Genomic DNA, 18,653 nt, shown 5'->3' on the forward strand with positions numbered 1-18,653 from the left:
GCGTGCTTGTCTTCTTATGCGAGTGTCTACGTCGTTAGCCGTTGCAGACGAACGACGGCCCCATATTGGCTGTGTTGTGGCCTGATAATGTACGATGTCGTACGCTAGCTACCTTGGTAATAGATAATACCAAGCAAGCAAGCAATAGCTTTGTTACGTATGATGTTGAAAACAATTTCAAACTTTGCAAATTCGATGACAAACAAAACGCGTTTGTGGTACGTCCATTGAGTTGTGCGTAAAGAACGTGAAGGATGGCTCTTGGTTTCAATAGGTGTAACCCTTCTTTGTCATTGTTTGCGGTATATTGCGCTTCGACGATTATCAAGAAACTACGCGTGTTTAATGTAGTCATTGTATTTTTTTTTTTATAATTGTTAAGCGTTGCTAGCGTCGATACGCCAGATTCGACTCCGGAAAATATTCTCGGCTAGAAATAGCCTCGGCTCGGGTCGGCAAATATCCTTCTAGAGTTAAGAATATAAAAAAATTACGGAATGAAGGAAGAAAGTTCATATCAAAGTTCTGTGGCGTACAGAAACATAAAACCGACCATTCAATACCGCTGGACTGTGCTAACTAATAAATGATAATTACTATACTTCCGTATCGAGCACCGCTGGCGATTACGGTGGGGATGGTGGTCTGTCTACTTCATTGAAATAGATAACTGCAAGAAAACTTGTTTCACTCGTTCCGCTATGCTGTGTGTGTCACAACCAACTTTTTTGCATTCTAATTGTGCGCATACACTTAAATAATAAGGTACTTTTCCTTCAGTTTCTCTTCTAGTTAATCTTCCCCTAAATTAGATTCGCGTTTTGTATTTCTATTTAAAACTATGTCATCGGGTAGTTTCACGTGCAATTTAAATATGTCTAGCGCACTTCCAATGACTGACTCCAAGCGGACAGCGTAAAGGAACAAAAACATAAATGACGATCTACAGTCTTAATCTATCTATTAATTGATTATGCTTGCATAGTAAATTATGGCTACCATTCTTGCCTTCAAAGTAGCATGTCAATAGCATCAAAACTTGCTGATCTAGCTTAGAATATTTCCTTTATCGTTGAACTACTCCGAACGGAGGAGCTAACCCGGCACAGGCCATTTACAAGGCCCCTCACAACTGACCAGGCTTTCGTACAGTGGTCTCATCTCTACATGCGCTGAAACTAGCAGGGTAGCTGCGAAGGGGAAAAGTCCGTACGTACGACAGACGCTCCAAGGACAGACAGTTCCGTAGTCAACGGCTCGTAGCGGGCCACAGAAGCGTGATCATTAATTAATGGGGAACTAAGTCGCTTCCACGTCCGGAGAGCATTCGTTGATCGCTTGGTGGCGCCTCTTGTTTTGGACATAGCCTTCACTACAAGGAGCGGTGCCGTCCAGTACAGTCCATTTGCCAGTTTTAGCTCCTCCCCGTTGCATTGCAGGATTGCTTACAACAACTATTCTTAATACCTCTAACTGCGATGTAGCTCTTTTCGTTCCCCTTAGCTGTTCCAGTACTCCGGAGCAGTTCCCATGTGCTCCACGTAATGAAACTGCTGGACAAGAAAGAAAGAGAGAGCAGGAATATGGTATGCAAAAAAAAAAAATACTACATAGTAGAATCAGAAGAAACATAGGAACACTCAACGCAACAGGGTCTGCCGCACAGAATGATTGAAGCTAAAGCGAAGTCGAATTAAAGTCTGCGATATTCGTATAACTCTTGTCGACAAACTTCAGCTCACGCACGGCATTGAAACATAGCTACGATAAAATGCCGAGTTGGGACTTGGTGGAAAGAGCCCTTATTAAGTGAGCCAAATCAAATTAGTACAGGGACAGTCTCATTGATCCCAGCTTATCGACCGAATAAGCTGCAGTTGTTGGCAATTTCTCGCATTTTGATTTTTTTACCCTTGCACAATCGAAATGGTATCTGCTCATCAATGACCCTTTGTAACGTACAATGTAGAAGGGGCAAAATCTGAACTAGGTGAGGGTCTCTCTCTTCCTCCTATAATGTAATAATAATATTAATGTCATCCTAAGCATAACTAATGGAGAAACAACATAATCATCAATCAACGGGCTAGTTTTATGGCTTGAATTATAATAACAAGAGAGAGAAAAAAAAGCGCCGGTGTCCTCATCAGCGTGCCGTGACTTTGCTCACTAATATATACATACGTGAGGGAATAATATTTATCCGCTTGTCAGAAAAGCATGTAGTTGGCGAACCGGACGGGTAGTGGCTACGGTGGGTTATGTACGAGTCACAGTTTTTACTAAGTCATTTGCCCTTTCAAGTGCTGGCGGCCCGTCTATAGTACCACAATAGGCCATTTCTGTGTCAATATTGTTCGTGGAAGCTGACGATCCGTTTACTTATAAAAGGATGTGAACTAACTGTCTCGGGGCGCAAGCTGATTTCGGTGCTTCTTCTGTTTCACGTGTATGTGTGTGTCTTATCCTCAGTCAGTCGCTCGCCATTCTCTCTTCAGGCAGTTGGGTCCTCCAGAAATAATCGTTGCTTCCTGTAAGAAAATCTAGTTCGTTCTTGATTTTCCTCCCTTAGCATTTTCTAAGCAAAAAAGTATATAGTGGAAAAATGGTAAACTCTTTAGCTGAACCTTTGAGTAACTTCCAATGTATGCATCGCAACTGTTAAATGAAGGCATATGATCAGCTAGCTCTGGCAATCGAGGCCCAAGTGCCCCGAAGATATATAGACTCGCCTGTGAAAGCAGCGAACGCGAGCATCCAGTTACTTGCTACCCACCAGCAGTCAAATTGACTTCAGCGGGTTCGGGGCAAAATTGGACGATGGAGCATGGGATGTTGGTTGGTGTTACCTATCGAAAGTCTGCGCTTACACCTACACGCTATACGTACAATACGGTATAGAGCAGCCAGCGGTGTTCGCTTGACTAAGTGAGCTAGCAAACTCGATGGGATGAAGGGCTTGCTCTGTTCATTCTACTGGGGTCAGTGAAGCATCAGGGGCAGTGAGACTATAGGAGAGGGAAGGAGGAAAGTGAGTTGAAGTCACAAGGGCGACGGAAGCTACTGTCTACCTTGATGTTGGTTGCGACTATGGTGTAGGTTCGTGGCCCCATTATCTAGATTAACCTTTTTGATGGGCCGTGTCACCTTCAGATACTGCAGACATCTTCCTCTTTTCTTTCTTTAGAGCTCTCTAAGCTTTGGCATCTTTTTTCCTATATCCCGTTTTCCCGCTATACAAAGCTCCCAGTAATTCTAGTGAACTGAGAGACGTTGCACTACCGTTTCTGAGCTGGGTTTCGAGATTTACTGCTTCTGCTATCGAGTCTTTCTCAATGCTGTGTCATTCCCCCTTCATTGAGAATGAACACACGGCGAAGCCGCGTCCGCTTTCTAACGGGAAACCCCGCCTTTCATGGCTAGTGTACTATATCCAGCTTTTCTTAACTATACAACGTCTCGAGTAAAACGATTCCTATACTAAGCCGCACAGACTCGCGACTGTCTATATGGCAGTTATCCTGCAGTCATTGGATCAACTGCGATAGAGCTATTGGTGCCACTACCTGGATGCTCTGGTGATGCGATATGTGACGTTTTAGCGACGTTCATCGCGCTTTCTTCCGTACCCCCTCCCGTAATCCAATCTATTTTGCTTGACAATCACCGGCTTCGAAGTTGAAAAGTGTTCGCTTCTTACGAAGACTTTTTCTCTTCATCTTCGTCTTCATCGAACCCGTTAGCGTTTCTGTAACGACGCTTTGATCGTTCGTACTCTCAACGCCGCGTCAGATCCACTCCGACGGAAAAAATGCTTGTTGCTGCTACTGCTTGCTGTTGCCTTGGAAGGCTTTGTCTATTTTGACTAATCGTCCTCTAACGAGGGGTAATTAATGGGAGGGGAAGAAAGCGATGAGAAAGGAAGGAGTGATAGGAAGCTTTGCACTGCTCTAGGAGGCACGTGCCCAAAGGAATTTGTTGAAACAAATCAAGGGTAAAGGGTGAAAAGGTGTAGACTAGTAAATATATGTATAATCAGCTATACGAGCTATAATAGGAGCTAAGAGCGCCAAAGTGCTGTAACGCTACGGCAACGAAGTAACATACATTGGAAACGGAATATACGCAAACAAACCGGCGATGTCGTATAATGTTATGGTATTGTTAGTCTGAGTCAACTACATCTCACCATACAAATGTATGTACCGCTATTTTGGTATTTGAATATTTTAACTACAGATATAGTATGATCATTGTTACTGTCAGTGTTCTAATAATCGACAAATGTTTTTGGTCATCATAGACGCTGTATCGTGCCGTGCTGTATCGGACGTATCGTGCATATTAAGATCAATGCGTTAAAACGACATTGTCATTGTTAGCATGATTATAAGATCAAATGCGGGCCATGTAAATCGTGAGCACACTGCCGTTATATAATGTATTTCTAGGAAAAATTTCTTCTTTAAGTCAATATGGCAGATTATCACTTAAATTTCAGCCTTCTTCAGCACAAGTTGAAAATTCAACGTAGCTCAAGGTTATTTAGTATGAAGATAGCCATAATATATTTGTCCTTCACGAGTTCCTGTTATTTGAGTGAAATATAAAAATCCGCGTAAGAACGAAGGAGAACAACTTATTATTGGCTTAAGAGGAGGCTTCTCATATTTGTAAAAAATTAAAGCGAAAATTTTCAATGAAAGGAATGAAGCATTGCCGCATCATGGATACGCACATAGACCGCGTGAGTTTCGCTAACTTCATACAATCGCGCTACTCAAGGGCAAGTCTAGTGGCTGGACTGATTACTTGAGATGGCTGAAACTATAATTTCTTAAGGTTTCAAGACCCTGTTAAATGTAGCATAATATTTAGCTTTTGCATAGGGCAAAGTTGTAACAAACCGTTGCCGTAGATAAAGAGTACTGGCCATACATTGAATACGAGTATTCGTATTATGGCAATGATGACTAGTACGATGTTTAAGAAAGAATTATCACAGCGTAGATCATCTATATAGCCTGCATAATAGGTCTAAGGCTGTGAAGTGAGCAGTTATCCAGTAATCCGTGTCAGAGGGTACCGTTAACAATTGCGGCAACACGAACGCCTATGTAATTTTCAAATGTAAAAAACAGAATTCATTGCTGTTCTAAACTTTCTCCGTAGCTGGCCGTCTTTCCCTATGAAACAGCTGGACACCATTAGGTAAGATCTGTTTGAGGACCCACATGGGCACGGAATCTCATACAAACAATCTAAACAAACCAGGCAAGATTACTGCATCAACCACTTCTTCCGTTGGTCAAATATTTGCGGCGGCGTTACGTATTATCAACCTTTGACGTCTTTTTGCGGTCTACAGCTGGAGAAACCCAGCGTTCTGTAACGTGGTCCGCGTTCTTGCACTTTATTAGTGACGTTAGAATCAGCAATTAGCAAGGCTGGGATCGACGCACAAACGAGTGTGCATATTTACTTTTATCCTGTCTTTTCGTGCTACTGAGTTTAGGTTTACACTTCATGCTTGCTCCACGGAGTGGCACCAGAGCCGCAGGAACAGGTCCCGAAATTCTCCGTTTGTCTGCCTCGTGTCATATGTGAATAGTGTATATTGTAGCGTACTAACATTTCGGCTAGGGCTTAGTCGCAACAGCTTTGTTACGGCAGTATGCAGGGTGACACGTTGCAAGAGAAGAGCGTCACCGTTGGAAGTAGTTATAGTGGTGTACGTATTTCGAAGTGATGGGATATATTGGGGTGTGATAGAGCGCGAAACGGTGCGATTTCATGGTCTTGTCCCGTCGGCCAACCGTCCATCTGTGGCGCAGAAATATCGCTGGTATCATATAGCTGATAATGCATATCGAAATACTCGAGAAGGAGAGCGCTGGCGGGGAAAAGATGACACCAAAATCATACACTTTCCTTCTTGCAGACAATGGTGAAGCGACTCGCAGATGGGTAGCAGCAAATGGAGTCTCGAGGCAACGTATGCAAGCCGGATGAAGCCGCGAATAAGGTTCAAAGATTAACCTTAGCAACACTTTGGCATAACGTATGCTCACGTCATTCGTGTGCTACCATAATTTCTTTTTTTAATATCTTTAACACAATATAGTAACCTCCAGGTCTTGATAAGGGCGGGTAATAAAAATAATATCCTCATAGCTCTTGATTCGTCTTTGCTGTCCAATGAGGCCATGAAATGTATACTGATTATTAGATATTGGACATTGGTTTTATTAAGTACTATTCACAAAAAAAAAAACTGCAGGGTCCAGTCAGTGATTAGATGGCTACGATTATTCTGATCGAATTGAGGCTTAGATTCAGGTCAGTGATTTTATTGGCGTACACTCGGTTACAGGAGTCTGTTTGTTTTTATTCCTAAATGATGCCAAGTCTGTGATAGGTATTTGGGCACGGTAACGGGGCTCGAGAACACTATTGTTTTTATATAGGTAAGGCTTCGATCAGAACAAGTGTTTACAGCGATAGCAGACGTCTATATAGATTGATGGCATACGATGTACAGGACATTGTCACAATATTATAATGATCATGCTAGGATTTTGAATGGCAGAGCTAGCCATTCCTGTACATGTAGTTCGTTCTCTGCGTATTTCTTCTTTGTACGTGTACCAACCACATTGCTCTTTGCACAAAGCACAACTAACAGACGCTTTTACATATCATGTTATACCGTTAGATGCATCACTGGCTCGATAATATCTTTTTATGCATACCAGTGTCTACATTACACTAAAGTGTACGCATCCATAAAATGCTTTACGTCAGTCCTCATATATCGAATGGATCCCACCGTTGTATTCGTAGCTCTCTTGCAACGACCAATACATTATAACTTTCATAGAAGTTTTCTGTTTCTAGCACCTTTGCGATAGTGCTTTTCTTATTAATGGGCTACTTTGACGGGCTCTATCAACCTCTTACTCGCCCCTTACCTTATTCGTTCTCCATTTGCTATTGTCCTCCATTAAATAGCTGTCATAGTATCACTGACGAAATGCGCGCTTGAAGAGTCTCCAGTTTATTTATATCATAACTTGGAATTCATCTTTCAACTTAATGTTATTTTGTCGACGCTCAGCATCCTCAACTAGCCGTCCCTTCTGACTTGCCAACCTCTTCCCGGAGTTCGCCTTTTGTCTTTATTAAAAGTACATAACGCTATAGGAGCCATGCTTCTCTCCTTAACATCATGTCATTAGCTGGTGACTACTAAGCTCGCGGTCGTCGCATCGTGGTTGATGATTGAAACACAAAGGAGTATTCTAAAGGTAATACATCGTACGCACCCATAGCATAATGTAGAGGGCTAGTGGACTCATTCGATCCGAAGCGTGACGAGCTGAAATCAAGCGAGCGTCTCACATTGACTATTCTACGGGATAGGATGACTTTACGAGGAAAAGGACACTGCATAAAGGAAGGACAAGAGCGTGGGTCTGGCAGGACTGTAGCCGAATGATTATTTTACACTTCATTACCCACCGTTCAGGCCCCTGTGCGTGCGTTCCTGATGCTGCTGTCGACACGCACATTTCTTTCTCACAGCGGTTTCCACCGGAATGGCCGACGGGTTCTACCACTACTCAGCTGGTGAGCCAGCCAGTGCTCGAGTCTTCTCGTATGCAAGCCTTTTCGAACAAACCCGTATACATTATATCTGATGGTCAGGGCAGGCATTTTCAGTAGCCAAACCGATAGGGAATGAAAGAATACGAGACGGAGTACAAGGACACCCAGGTCGACGAGCACAAGACGATTTGAAATTTCCCTAGAACGAATTAAGCTGTGCGAACGGAATCGCGTGAAGTCTTCCCCAAGTACAATTTGTGCTTGACATCTGAAGTGCATTGTGTTTGAAGTATTTAACTAGCTTGGCATGTATACTCTATACACGCATATCTCTATCACGTACACTACACAATTGACAATTGTGTCCAGCTAACCAAATTGTGAGAATGGCATATGAAGCAGTAACGATTGAATCGTAGATAGGCTAGTAACGCTCTGTCCCGTGTTTGTTTTCTTGTGTGCTTCAGGTAAACGTCCAGAAAGAAACAATGTGGAAATTTGTAAACAATAATGGGCAGCCTAATAATAAATGTCGTACTGGACAAACTCGAAGGTAAAACCATTTTGCAGTTAAGTCCTAGTCAACATACAGGTGGACGCCTTGCCGCTGATCTTAATAATGTTTTCAGTTTATCATCAATATATTAGATAATGACGATAATAGTCACCGCAAAAGTAATCGCATTCATTCAAGAAGAATGCTTGCAAATTCGTAACGATGAGTGGATCCCGTATCACCACCCATGCCAGTGGGGCTAAGTTGACTCGTCTTCACGTTTTCTGCTCTTTTTCTCCTGTCTGTCCATACTAAGCGAACACTCCCATAATCCTGCCAGTGCATACCATTCCGCGTAATAGAATACATACGCAATTGTAGTCAACCCATATAGCCTAGTAGTGCAGCGCATTATATAGATAGCCTTTGCGTTTGCCCCCTTCTTTGCGCCTGGCTTAGTTTCCCGCAGAAGCTCCAAATCCCCCGGAGTCAGCTGCCCATCGGATGCTTGCCCGGTATATGCGATGAAACCAGCCTGTTGTAATTGTTTCGGGGGCAAACACTCCTCCTTCTCAGAAACACTCATGTCGGTAGAAGGTTCGAAATAACCTAACTGGTGCATTTGCCTATATTACTAGCATCATTTAATAGGGACAGGCCAGACTGAGTGTATGGCAAAAAGCTTTGGTGAACCATTCCGATGTGCGATGTCTGGTGTAAGCGACCCTCTGACGGAGGCGGCGATGAAGCTTGTTCTCGAGAAGAAGCAAGATGCATATACGTGGCGACGGTTATGAGAAAGGTCTAACAATCTCATCTAAAATCTACTACCCTTTGCGGTAGTTGTGCATGAACGTCAGTAGGTTTATGGGTTCGCTTGTGAGTGGTCCACAATGATGCTCCTCTAATATGCATATGACTATTGTCGGAAAGAATGCCCCGTCATAGCGTCATCAATTGGTGAATAAACCTCACATCGGCATGATCGCTGTTGAAGACCCGGTGCTTTATGCACTAGACTTATATAGTAGAGAGACGCTTTTTTTTTGTAGAGCGTACATAAAGGCATCATCATTGCACATGCGACTATAGAAAGTTTAAAATGTTTTAACGGTACTATAGGCGACCTATACGTATGGTATTCGTGGCAATAACCTTTCTCGTATTATTAGAAATCTCGTATTATATTGCTCAGGCGAACTTTTAAAGCCACGTGTGATGGGATACCATGCCCTATCATTAGCCAATACTCACAAAAATCAAAAACCAACAGGTTCTAAAACTTAAATAGGTTAGAGGTTGTGATCCGTCCCGCTGGACACCATCTGATCTTATCCTGTTGAAGTCGCGTCCAGATGTATGTTGCTTGGGCTCCTTTATCCCAAAGATAATGGCAAACTGCGAAAAAGCGATGGTGCTGGCTGACATATAAATATATGTGCATTTAGCTTTTCATAAAAGTAAGAATTGGAGAGAAGCTGACGGTCTACACCTGATCTATTCCGATGATATTCCGAAGATATCCGAGATGATATTCTGAAGCTTTCCGTCCGACTGCTCCTGGAAGTCAACACTGGTAACTTGCGATTCTGCTGCACTCATACGTTGATACGTTGTGTCGACGCACAATCATCGTACGCTAACGCTCATGGTCTTGAGAAAGCTACAGTATTACTGATACTACGGCCAGAGGCCAACCACTAGAGAAGCGACTGTCATCTCCTGTGAAAGCTTCGCATAGAGTTGCTGCTGCTGTCGGCGACCTCGATGAATCATAGCGGTGCCGCACGCTCGCGGCGTTCACGTCCAACGGTAGTAGCCATTTTCCCTCTCTCTTGCTCCTGAACTTTTTCTCACACTTCATGCATATTCGGGTCTTTATCCGTTCGTCTCCCTCGTTTGCAATCTCTACAGACCTCTATTGCAGATTCTTCGTTCAGCGCTTCCTGCTGTTAGAGCTTTTCCTACGGCTACTCACGCAAAGGTCTTTATTACCCCTTCACCCCGTTCCAGTCAGCAGTGCTTCACAGTTGCCTAGTTGAGATGTGCTGGTTTCGTTCTGCTCGTTTCCCGCTTGGACTTCCTGGTTTTCTTCATGGTGCACCCGCCTTTTCCTCACTACGCTAACGCGCAAGACGAAAGGACTGCTTCTGTACGCGTGCGGGATAGAGGGGAAAGAGGTGCAGCCGGAATAGTGGGGCAAAACGAGACAAACATAACATAAAGAGAGATGCATATAAATGATGGCTGACGACCACGAGAAGGATGAGAGCGAACAAGCAACGAGCCTGCGACAACACGCTGTGCTTGCTATGTTGGCAGCCTCTACTAATGTAAGGTAAAGCGTCGTCGTACGACGGTAGACCCATTTGCGCCATCCAAGCGCTGCAATCCTATTCAACCAACTCTATCTTCGATGTTCGCTTCTATATTCCCCATCGCTCTTTGAGCCTTTGTTGCCCTCGTTGTTGCCCTCGTCACCCCACTTAGGGTGACGGTCGCCGCGAAACAAGTGGCTATCTAATGTGGCTGCTCAAGCGACGTATGATCATCTACGGGTGACGTTGCAGCTGCGGGCAAACAAACGGTGACGGCTTCCCTTTTCCTGGAGTCGATTGCTTGCCGGCTTTGGCCTGGGGGGTCGAAGAGTGTGGAATGACCAACAGCCAGCCAAATGAAAGGTGCCTTGCCACCTCTATCGCTCCCGTTACTCGGCCGACCAAGCCTATGCTCGAACTGCTTAATGTGCAACAATGTGCATGGGTATATATAATAGTGTTTCCCATTGCGCATAGCGACCACGGAGATTTACCTGGCCAGTTGGTCCATCCGACGGCTAATCTTGACTGAAGCAGAAGCAGGGCGATGCGTGAACCTCGCTTCTAGCAAGCCAACTTCCTCTGGAACTCTAATATATCATAAACACACAGTAGTGTTGTTACGCACAGCCGCCAGCACATTACGATGACTCCTGTAATTCGCACGATTTTGCCGGAAACTCCATGTCACCCATAGTGCAATACCAAAAGCAGAAATTCGTACTGACTTACTAGCGATAAAGGGTGCTGCTTCCGGAGAGTTGCACGCTTATAAGGATGTAGAAATACCGCAGGAGGAATCGTCCAGTTATGATGCATGCGGTAGAGACTATACTCTTGGACCGAATGGCCCTTTCTCTTCCTGGATAACCGGCTGGTAACGGCTCGAGGCTGAGTTGTGGATAGGTGAGAAGCCCAATAGGAAGGGTAAGGGTTATTTGGCGAAAATGTATGTGATCTGTATATCGCTTGTCTGGGTGTATGGTGGGTGTCCTTTTCTGTTAGCGTCGGCGTTAACCAGGACGGTAGGCGAAAAACGGTAAACCATATATGCCGTGCTAGTGGAAGTCTTTTCCCCGCTGTATCTGACATCCCTCGCGCGGTCGACGCTTAAGTCGTCAGCGTCCCCATCGTCTGCATAACCGTCGAAAAAGAGCATCTATACATGCCACATTGTTGCCGTTTCGACCTACAATGACAAAGAAATGAAAGTCACCAGCAAAAAAAAGAAGAGAAGGAAATCATCTATTTCCACCAAGGAATCATAGTCCTTAGTGCCCCGCGTACTACATGCTTCACTGCGTCTCATGCTGTTGCCTTCTGGTGCCCACCCGCCCCCACCTGTTTGCAGCTATAACGACCGACTCAACACGCAGTGACAGATGACTCACGGCATTTTCGGACCTAGATACCTGTTCTTTTCTATTTCTTTTTTACCACGCACGAAAGAGGACGCGGGCTGGTCATCTGAGTAAGGATAGGCAAATGCTCCCGAAAGTCACTGCTGCCGCCAAGTCTCGCTAACAATCTTGAGCGCTATTGTAATCACAATGTGCGTCTTGCCATCATCGCTAGTATAACGTAGCGTCCACCATGTTATTATCCAGCTTATATTATGTTGTCTATTGGGTGGTCCAGTATATGCACTGTATGAACGTGCCTGTCTCTGCACGTTACTTAGAGTACCACCGCCTAGGCCATGTTGGATCTTAGTGCATATGAGCACAGACGCTATCGCCTTCCCACCAAACAAGCGTCGTCCCTCAAACTTGCTCATAACCGGTTACGCTACTGCCAGCGTCGCCGTTGCTGTCCTGTCACTGTGTATGCGCCAGCATCGTAGACGACTTATGTAGACATATGCCAACGTACATAACAAACGAAATGTATCCTCACTGGTTTCTGCTGTTGTATATCATTGCTTGCTTGTTTGCTTGATACTTTGGATGCTTGGTAAGCTAACAGTCACTCGATGGTTCACTGGCCCGATTGCTAAGGGGGGACTGGCCCTCTCAAGCCAATATGGCTTCAGCCTTGTTACCTTGACGTTGGCTGGGACAAAGAATAGCCAATGCCAGCAGCACTAGATCCACAGTGTCACTGCTCGCCATGTGCAAGCAATGGTCGAGCATTGTCGGTTTCAGGCGCCGCCTTGTTACTGGTCCGAACAGGATAGCAATCCAATGGCAATAAACATACATAACTCACACACATATATACACAGATTTCCGTACAGAAGCAGACGAAGGAACAGACAGATAAGCAAACAAGCAGCGCGACAATTTGATATCGCACCACATTGCACATAACACTGCGGACTAGAGCCGTCGGAACAGTGGCCGTGTGTGTGTTTATGAGTGTATGTCTGTCTGTCACAACTCCAGGATACCTAATGCAACCGTAACTACCTGCAACCGATTCTTTCACTGTCTGGTTACTACGTTTTTATGATGTTGCTTTTGATGTTTCTGATGCTATTGTAGATGTCGCTGGCGGTTGCGACAGACCGTAGCGCCCTTAGCGATGGCAAAGGCAGACGAATAGCTTTGGGGCACCGGGGCAACTAATAAACTTCTGAGCGATGTCCCTTCTTTATTTTGGCAGTGGCTTCTATTACAATGGGAACTGTTGGTAGAGTCGTTGTTTTTATCTGTGGCCAGCGATGATATATGAACATCTGTAAGCACCATGAGTGAGAAGTACAGTCTATGGACGAAACAGCAACAGAAGGCACTTCGTATAACAGTGCTCAAAAATTATGCTAGTTATGACCGGATCGTACAAGGAACTCTCGATCCTTCATTGACGCAAACTATTAGAAAATTGTAAAAAAACCCAATCGAAAGTTATTTGCGCATTGCCACCCGACTTGTGTGGTAATGAACCTCATCGACAGACATTGAAGTGCATAAACATTTTCTTTACAATTTCGGTATGAAATCATCATTCCATCGCTGTGTTTTCTCGTCAAGTTCAGTCCCTGTACGCCAAAGTTCACTAATACTATTATTTCAAGATGTTCGGTACATGCATACATGTGTGAAAACTAATCTTACGTTAAGTTTACACGTGTATACTATATATATATCATAAATCGCCACCTGCGGTCGTACTTGTTTGTATCACTACTGGCAGCTACAGCTACTCGCTACCGCTGTAGAATCGACGCAACGAGTGATAATGATGATTATAATGATGGCAAAGATCGGTGGTAGGCGTACTATTTCACATCTGTTAGTCAGTGCTTACTGATGTTATTAAATCCGGTTTCGGTTGCTTGGTTCACTCCCTGAGCTCCCCTGGCCCTCTCTTCCAATTCCCATGATTGACGGGGCAGACCGCCGGCCTCAACTCATTCCCGCGAGAGCGCAGTAGTACTGCAGCAAGCTCGTTGAATGAAGGCTCTGTCCTAGCTTCCGTTCGACCTAACATTGGATATGGAATGATAATTGCAGCAGGAGGCGCCGCCTCCGCAATAGCCACAGCAAGCCTTAGCAAGGCTGTTTCTTAAGATGGTTAGAGCCTTTGGTTTCTCACCGCACTATGAGACTATCGCTGACGGTTGCGGCAGAGATTTTAGCAAGCGTCACCTCCTAGTAGTGGCAGCGTAGACAATAAACAGGCTCTACACTCGGACCAGCAGCTACCAACTAATTTACAAATACTCAACAAAGCACTCCCTCGTGCGAACACTATGGCTACCAGGTCGAACACAGAGCACGGTTAAAGGTTGATTGCCGATACTCGACCCTTCTGCAGGAACCTCGTTCGCCGGCCAATACGAGCTTAGCCAATGCGAGTCGCAATGCTCCACCAACACCATTGAGACATAGGCGAAGCCTTCATAGTGGCCGACTTCAATGGCATACGACGTACGCTATCGTGCTGGTGCCTAGAGTCGAAAGCCAACTCTCTCTTGGCTGTCCACCCTAGCAACGATACGGCCAAACGGTCGCTTGACTACATTGGGAATCAATAGCGGACCCTTGCCGAGGCCAACCCTACTTCTGCGACTTCCTTACTCATGGCCGCTTTCGCTTAACGTCTTTCAGTGTTACTTTCCCAGTCTCTCATTCTTCCAGGATCGCATCACCACTTCAGGACCGCCACCTCTTTCGCTGGACTATCACTTGCTTATAGAGCGTGTCCCCTTCACCATCTATTTGGCGTACTTTTCCCGACTTCTTCACCAAGTAGCCAAGACCCGCCTCCGTTATTCGCCAACACCAAGGCCAGCCTTCTGCCCCTGCTGCTTAGCTAGAGAGCCGCTCTTCACCTCTCTTCCTAAGGCCCAACACCACTGGACTCCGTTTTTTACCGCCGCAGCTACTGGAAGCCGAATTACATAACGATTTCCAATAAGTATGAATATATATTGCTATAGCAGTCTGCCAGCACTCTAACTCGTCGTTTCTTCTTCATGATGGTTCCCGCTATTGCAAGGAAAACGGGAACGTCAGATGGTGGTAAAAGAAGCAATGCACCCCAATAAGGAATTTCGGGTAAGGACGGCCTCATACCCCACAGTGGTGGCAGCAGCGGTGGGAACAGCAACATCACTGTTCTAACCTCGGATTTCTTGCGCGCGCTTGCTTGCCACGTAGGGGTTTGTGAAAAAAGCGAACACATCCCGTACAACGGCACCTACTGTAAATGGTTTTCAGGTGCAAAAAATATTAATCAGTTTTGTAGTATCGGTGTGAAATTACGCTATTGTTGCAGTTACCGCCGGATAGCGGCAGCAGCAACGGCAATGGCACCAGCAACCAGAGCTAGCTGTGAGGCCTTTCCGTTTTAAGATCGGTTTGGCCCAAAATCTCGCCCACTCGATAGTTGGAACCGCCCGTTTTCGGGAGTGAGAGGGCGCGGGAAAGGCCACCTTGTCTTTAACAGGCCAAATGACTTAGAGCAATCGGTATTGTCAGTATTGGTTATACCAGTGCTGCGGCGGTGATATGAGTTGTGGGATTCGGTCTGTGAGTCTGTGGGTGTGTCCACTTTTTTGATCGCGCGCGGCACGTAGCCGCAAGCCTTCTGCTGCTACTGCTAGTAAGTTTGGGCGCGGTGAGTGTGCGATTATGGGCGGCACTGAAGGCTTCCTACTAGCAGGAGTCTTTCCCATTCTTCCTGTTGCAGCCTCCGACCAGTTTTCATAATGACCCCGATTACCCGTGGGTTGATCCACTACTACTTCTACCACCGCTCCTTTTTTTCGGTTGAGCGCTGATTAGCCTTATGCTTTGGCTGCCAGCCTCATACGACTTAATTCTCCTTGGGGTGAACGGCAAGCTGTGGTGGATAACGGTGACGCCATGTGATAGCGATCGTGGCCAACCTATCGTGCCCTTGCTCGAGTCCCCTGGGAGCAAGTGGTCAGTCGGACCCCGGATTGCAAGATCACCATAGTCGATCCCAAGTCAAGCCTAGCCAACTTGAGTTGAGTCGCAGCTGTGCTCTCATAAAAGGAGCACTATTGCGAGATGCTCTATGTACGTCTACATCAGCAAGAAGTTCACTTCGTTTCTTATTTTTCCTCTTCCATTCTGACGCACTTCCTTGATGTTGTCATTGGTGTTGCTACCTTCCTTCGAGGCTATTCCGATAACAGAGACAATATCAGCAGCGGCCAGTAACGGCTCAGAAGCAGCAGCACCACTTGCCCTAAAAGACTGCTGTGTAGGATACAGTCAATATTTCCAGCAATCAACATCGTCTAGCCAATTTTATTATACTATGAATTTACCACTTATGTATGTAGAGCAGTTTGCTTGTGCTTTTTATCATCAAGAAATTACTCCTCGTGCTGCCAATCCAATTTTAGCCAGCAGAACACCTAGGGACCTGCCTAATGCCCCTTGACGTTTGCATGCCTATTTCTTCGGTCGGCGTTGGTACAAGAAAATAGGAAAAAAAAAAAAGAACGGAACTGAAAAGTGTAAAAACTGGCGTTAAAGATATTGGAGATTCGGAGTGCGGTCCAGTTGAGAGACTGAGCAGGGGCCATATATATGGCGAAAGAGAAAGACAGCTGCTGTAACATGCAATTTTATAAGAGTTATGAGCTCGAGGTGCTACCGGAATGTATGATTCTATAAGAGAAGTAATCGCGCTGATAATGCTTGCCTTTTCTATGCGACTGTCATAAATAAGAAAATAACGTAGTTCAATATTTACCTGAGCCTCAATTCGGTAATATGCCCAGCTCTGGATATGCTAATTAGATGTGGGCATTATCTTCCTTACAGTGAACTTATATGATGCTAAGTTGTTATATGAAAATCGTGTATGGCTAGGGGTTCAACGAATATTACATAAATAGAGGCTTCATTAATGGTGTATTTATTATTTTATATTTATTCAAACGTTATTATCAATTGTTGGTGTTAAACGACAATGTTCTTTTGTTCTTTTCATTCGGTCTTCGTCGCGTTTCTTGAGCAAGATCATCGGTAGTTTCTTACCATAGACAGTGCTTGTCAGAGTTTGGCCATTTCTGAGTATTTATCTAGTCATATCTTTCCACAAGATCACGCCATTTTATCGAGAAGCTTCGGACGTCGACGAAATGCATCCCTTTTAACCAGGCGTAGCAAGCTACATTGAATATTGCTTTCTTCCTGGAACGCCCTAGTACTACTGTTCTTGATTCTGGCTTATTTTATTTGAATTTTCATGACACGCCAAGATTTCTAGAAGCCCTACCTAGCGGGACAGTACGCTCTGATGTGATATAGCATGATGTCGCTCTTTTCTAGGATCTTTACCAGCGAGTTTCCCCATAACGAAACTGCTAGTTCCTCAGGCATTGTGTAACCATGTGGGTTCCTCTAGTCACAGGGCCATGAATGGGATCAGCAACATACACCCGTTAACAGGCTTAATCGCAACGAAGGCGGCGGCAGGCGCCCACTATATAAAAGGGTATCATGCGTTTACGCCCTTTGAGGGTAATAGCAAAATCAATAAACGCACTAAGCCTTTAGACGATACATGTTCGCCGCCCCAACGTGTACTATGTATAGGACAGCTGTGATGTTTGCGGCTTCGCCGTTGCCTCCGTTAGTAGCAGCACTGGCTGAGCGGTCTAGTTGTTTTGGCACAGCCTTATATATATATATGAGTCTTATTCCAGAGGGACCTGTTCGCATTGGGTTGATTCACTGAATCTTCGCGGAAGATGGCTCGCCGGATTTTTGCTGAATACCCTAAGAGCGGTCAGCTGCGATTTGGTAATGCAAAATGGTAGTGCAAAATGTCAGATGCGGCCCTTCCCCTTTAAACGCTGCTGTGGCCGTTCGAAGCTGGTGTCAATGGAAGGACAACGAATGCCGGCAAACCCTACTGGTGTTGTCCCTGCTATCGATGCTGTTCTTGATGCTAACGAACGCTAAAAGAACGCGGAAAAGTGTGCGTTTGTGTGGATTATATATGCGCCTATATATTTATATATACATGTATGAGGAGTATCTCTCTGTGTGTGAATGAACTAAAGCGAACGACCGATGCATCCATGCCTTTACAGTAGATTTGGATAGCTTCGGCACCAGCCAAAGGACAACGATGTTATGAGCCTCTATTCCCAAATGGCTGCCGCCCGACGCCATTTAGCACTTAGCGGACGACCCACCGACCCATTCCGGCTACTCGGTGATGCTGGATGACGCTGAGCTACTGCTAGCGACCGTGAAACGGGGCACGAGGCCATTGCCGCAATAGCTACTATCTCTTCACCCCCTTAGCCATCGACTCTCCGCTTAACTCCACAATTCTCCACGTCGACTTTCTCTTCCTCTATGTTCTTCGCCATATCACGCCACAGCCGACCGCAGAGAGGCAGGCAGGCAGGCAGGCCCTAGACACGGGCTGCCGCCGCAGCACATCTAATCCCTGTATTGTCCTTAAGAAGAACACAAGAAACTTTTTGATATAACCCGTAGCAGTAGTAGTGGCGGTAATAGCAAAGACGACGGTTGCGCTGCCTGCCGTTGGTTCGGACCCATTAGCTCTCTGCTGACTGCCTGGTTGGCTTCCTTCAGCGCTGGTCTCCAGTGGAATCCCATCCATCGAAGGGTGAGCTGTAACCATTCCCTGTGTTACTGGATAAGTCAGCTGTTGTTGGTCTCCGATGCTGTAGCAAGAGGCCGAGCATTTGGTCTCGAGCCATCGGCGGATACGTCGAAGTTGCAGGCGACCCAGCCTGCCAGCTGCCAGCCAGTCACACCGCGGGCCAT

General features: G+C 45.5%; 1 protein-coding gene across 6 annotated transcripts in view; it reads left to right on the forward strand.

Moving 5' to 3' along the window:
• The window catches only part of LOC111243679 (uncharacterized), a 273,017-nt gene that overhangs the window by 200,007 nt on the left and 54,357 nt on the right, over positions 1-18,653 (forward strand). The window contains exons 4-5 of one of the 6 annotated variants that reach the window (XM_086980937.1): positions 5,942-6,025; positions 8,076-8,161. The exons of 3 other annotated variants lie outside the window; for them this stretch is intronic. In XM_086980937.1, the coding sequence (XP_086837063.1) occupies positions 8,119-8,161 (43 nt within the window). In that variant the 5' untranslated portion in view covers positions 5,942-6,025; positions 8,076-8,118. Of the gene's footprint in view, positions 1-5,941; positions 6,026-8,075; positions 8,162-18,653 lie in introns of those variants that run through there. 2 more of the 6 variants (XM_086980938.1, XM_086980940.1) reach the window with 2 other exon arrangements.

This window comes from Varroa destructor, unplaced genomic scaffold, assembly GCF_002443255.2.
Source record: "Varroa destructor unplaced genomic scaffold, Vdes_3.0 BEIS01000002.1, whole genome shotgun sequence".
NCBI classification, from domain to species: Eukaryota; Metazoa; Arthropoda; class Arachnida; order Mesostigmata; family Varroidae; genus Varroa; species Varroa destructor.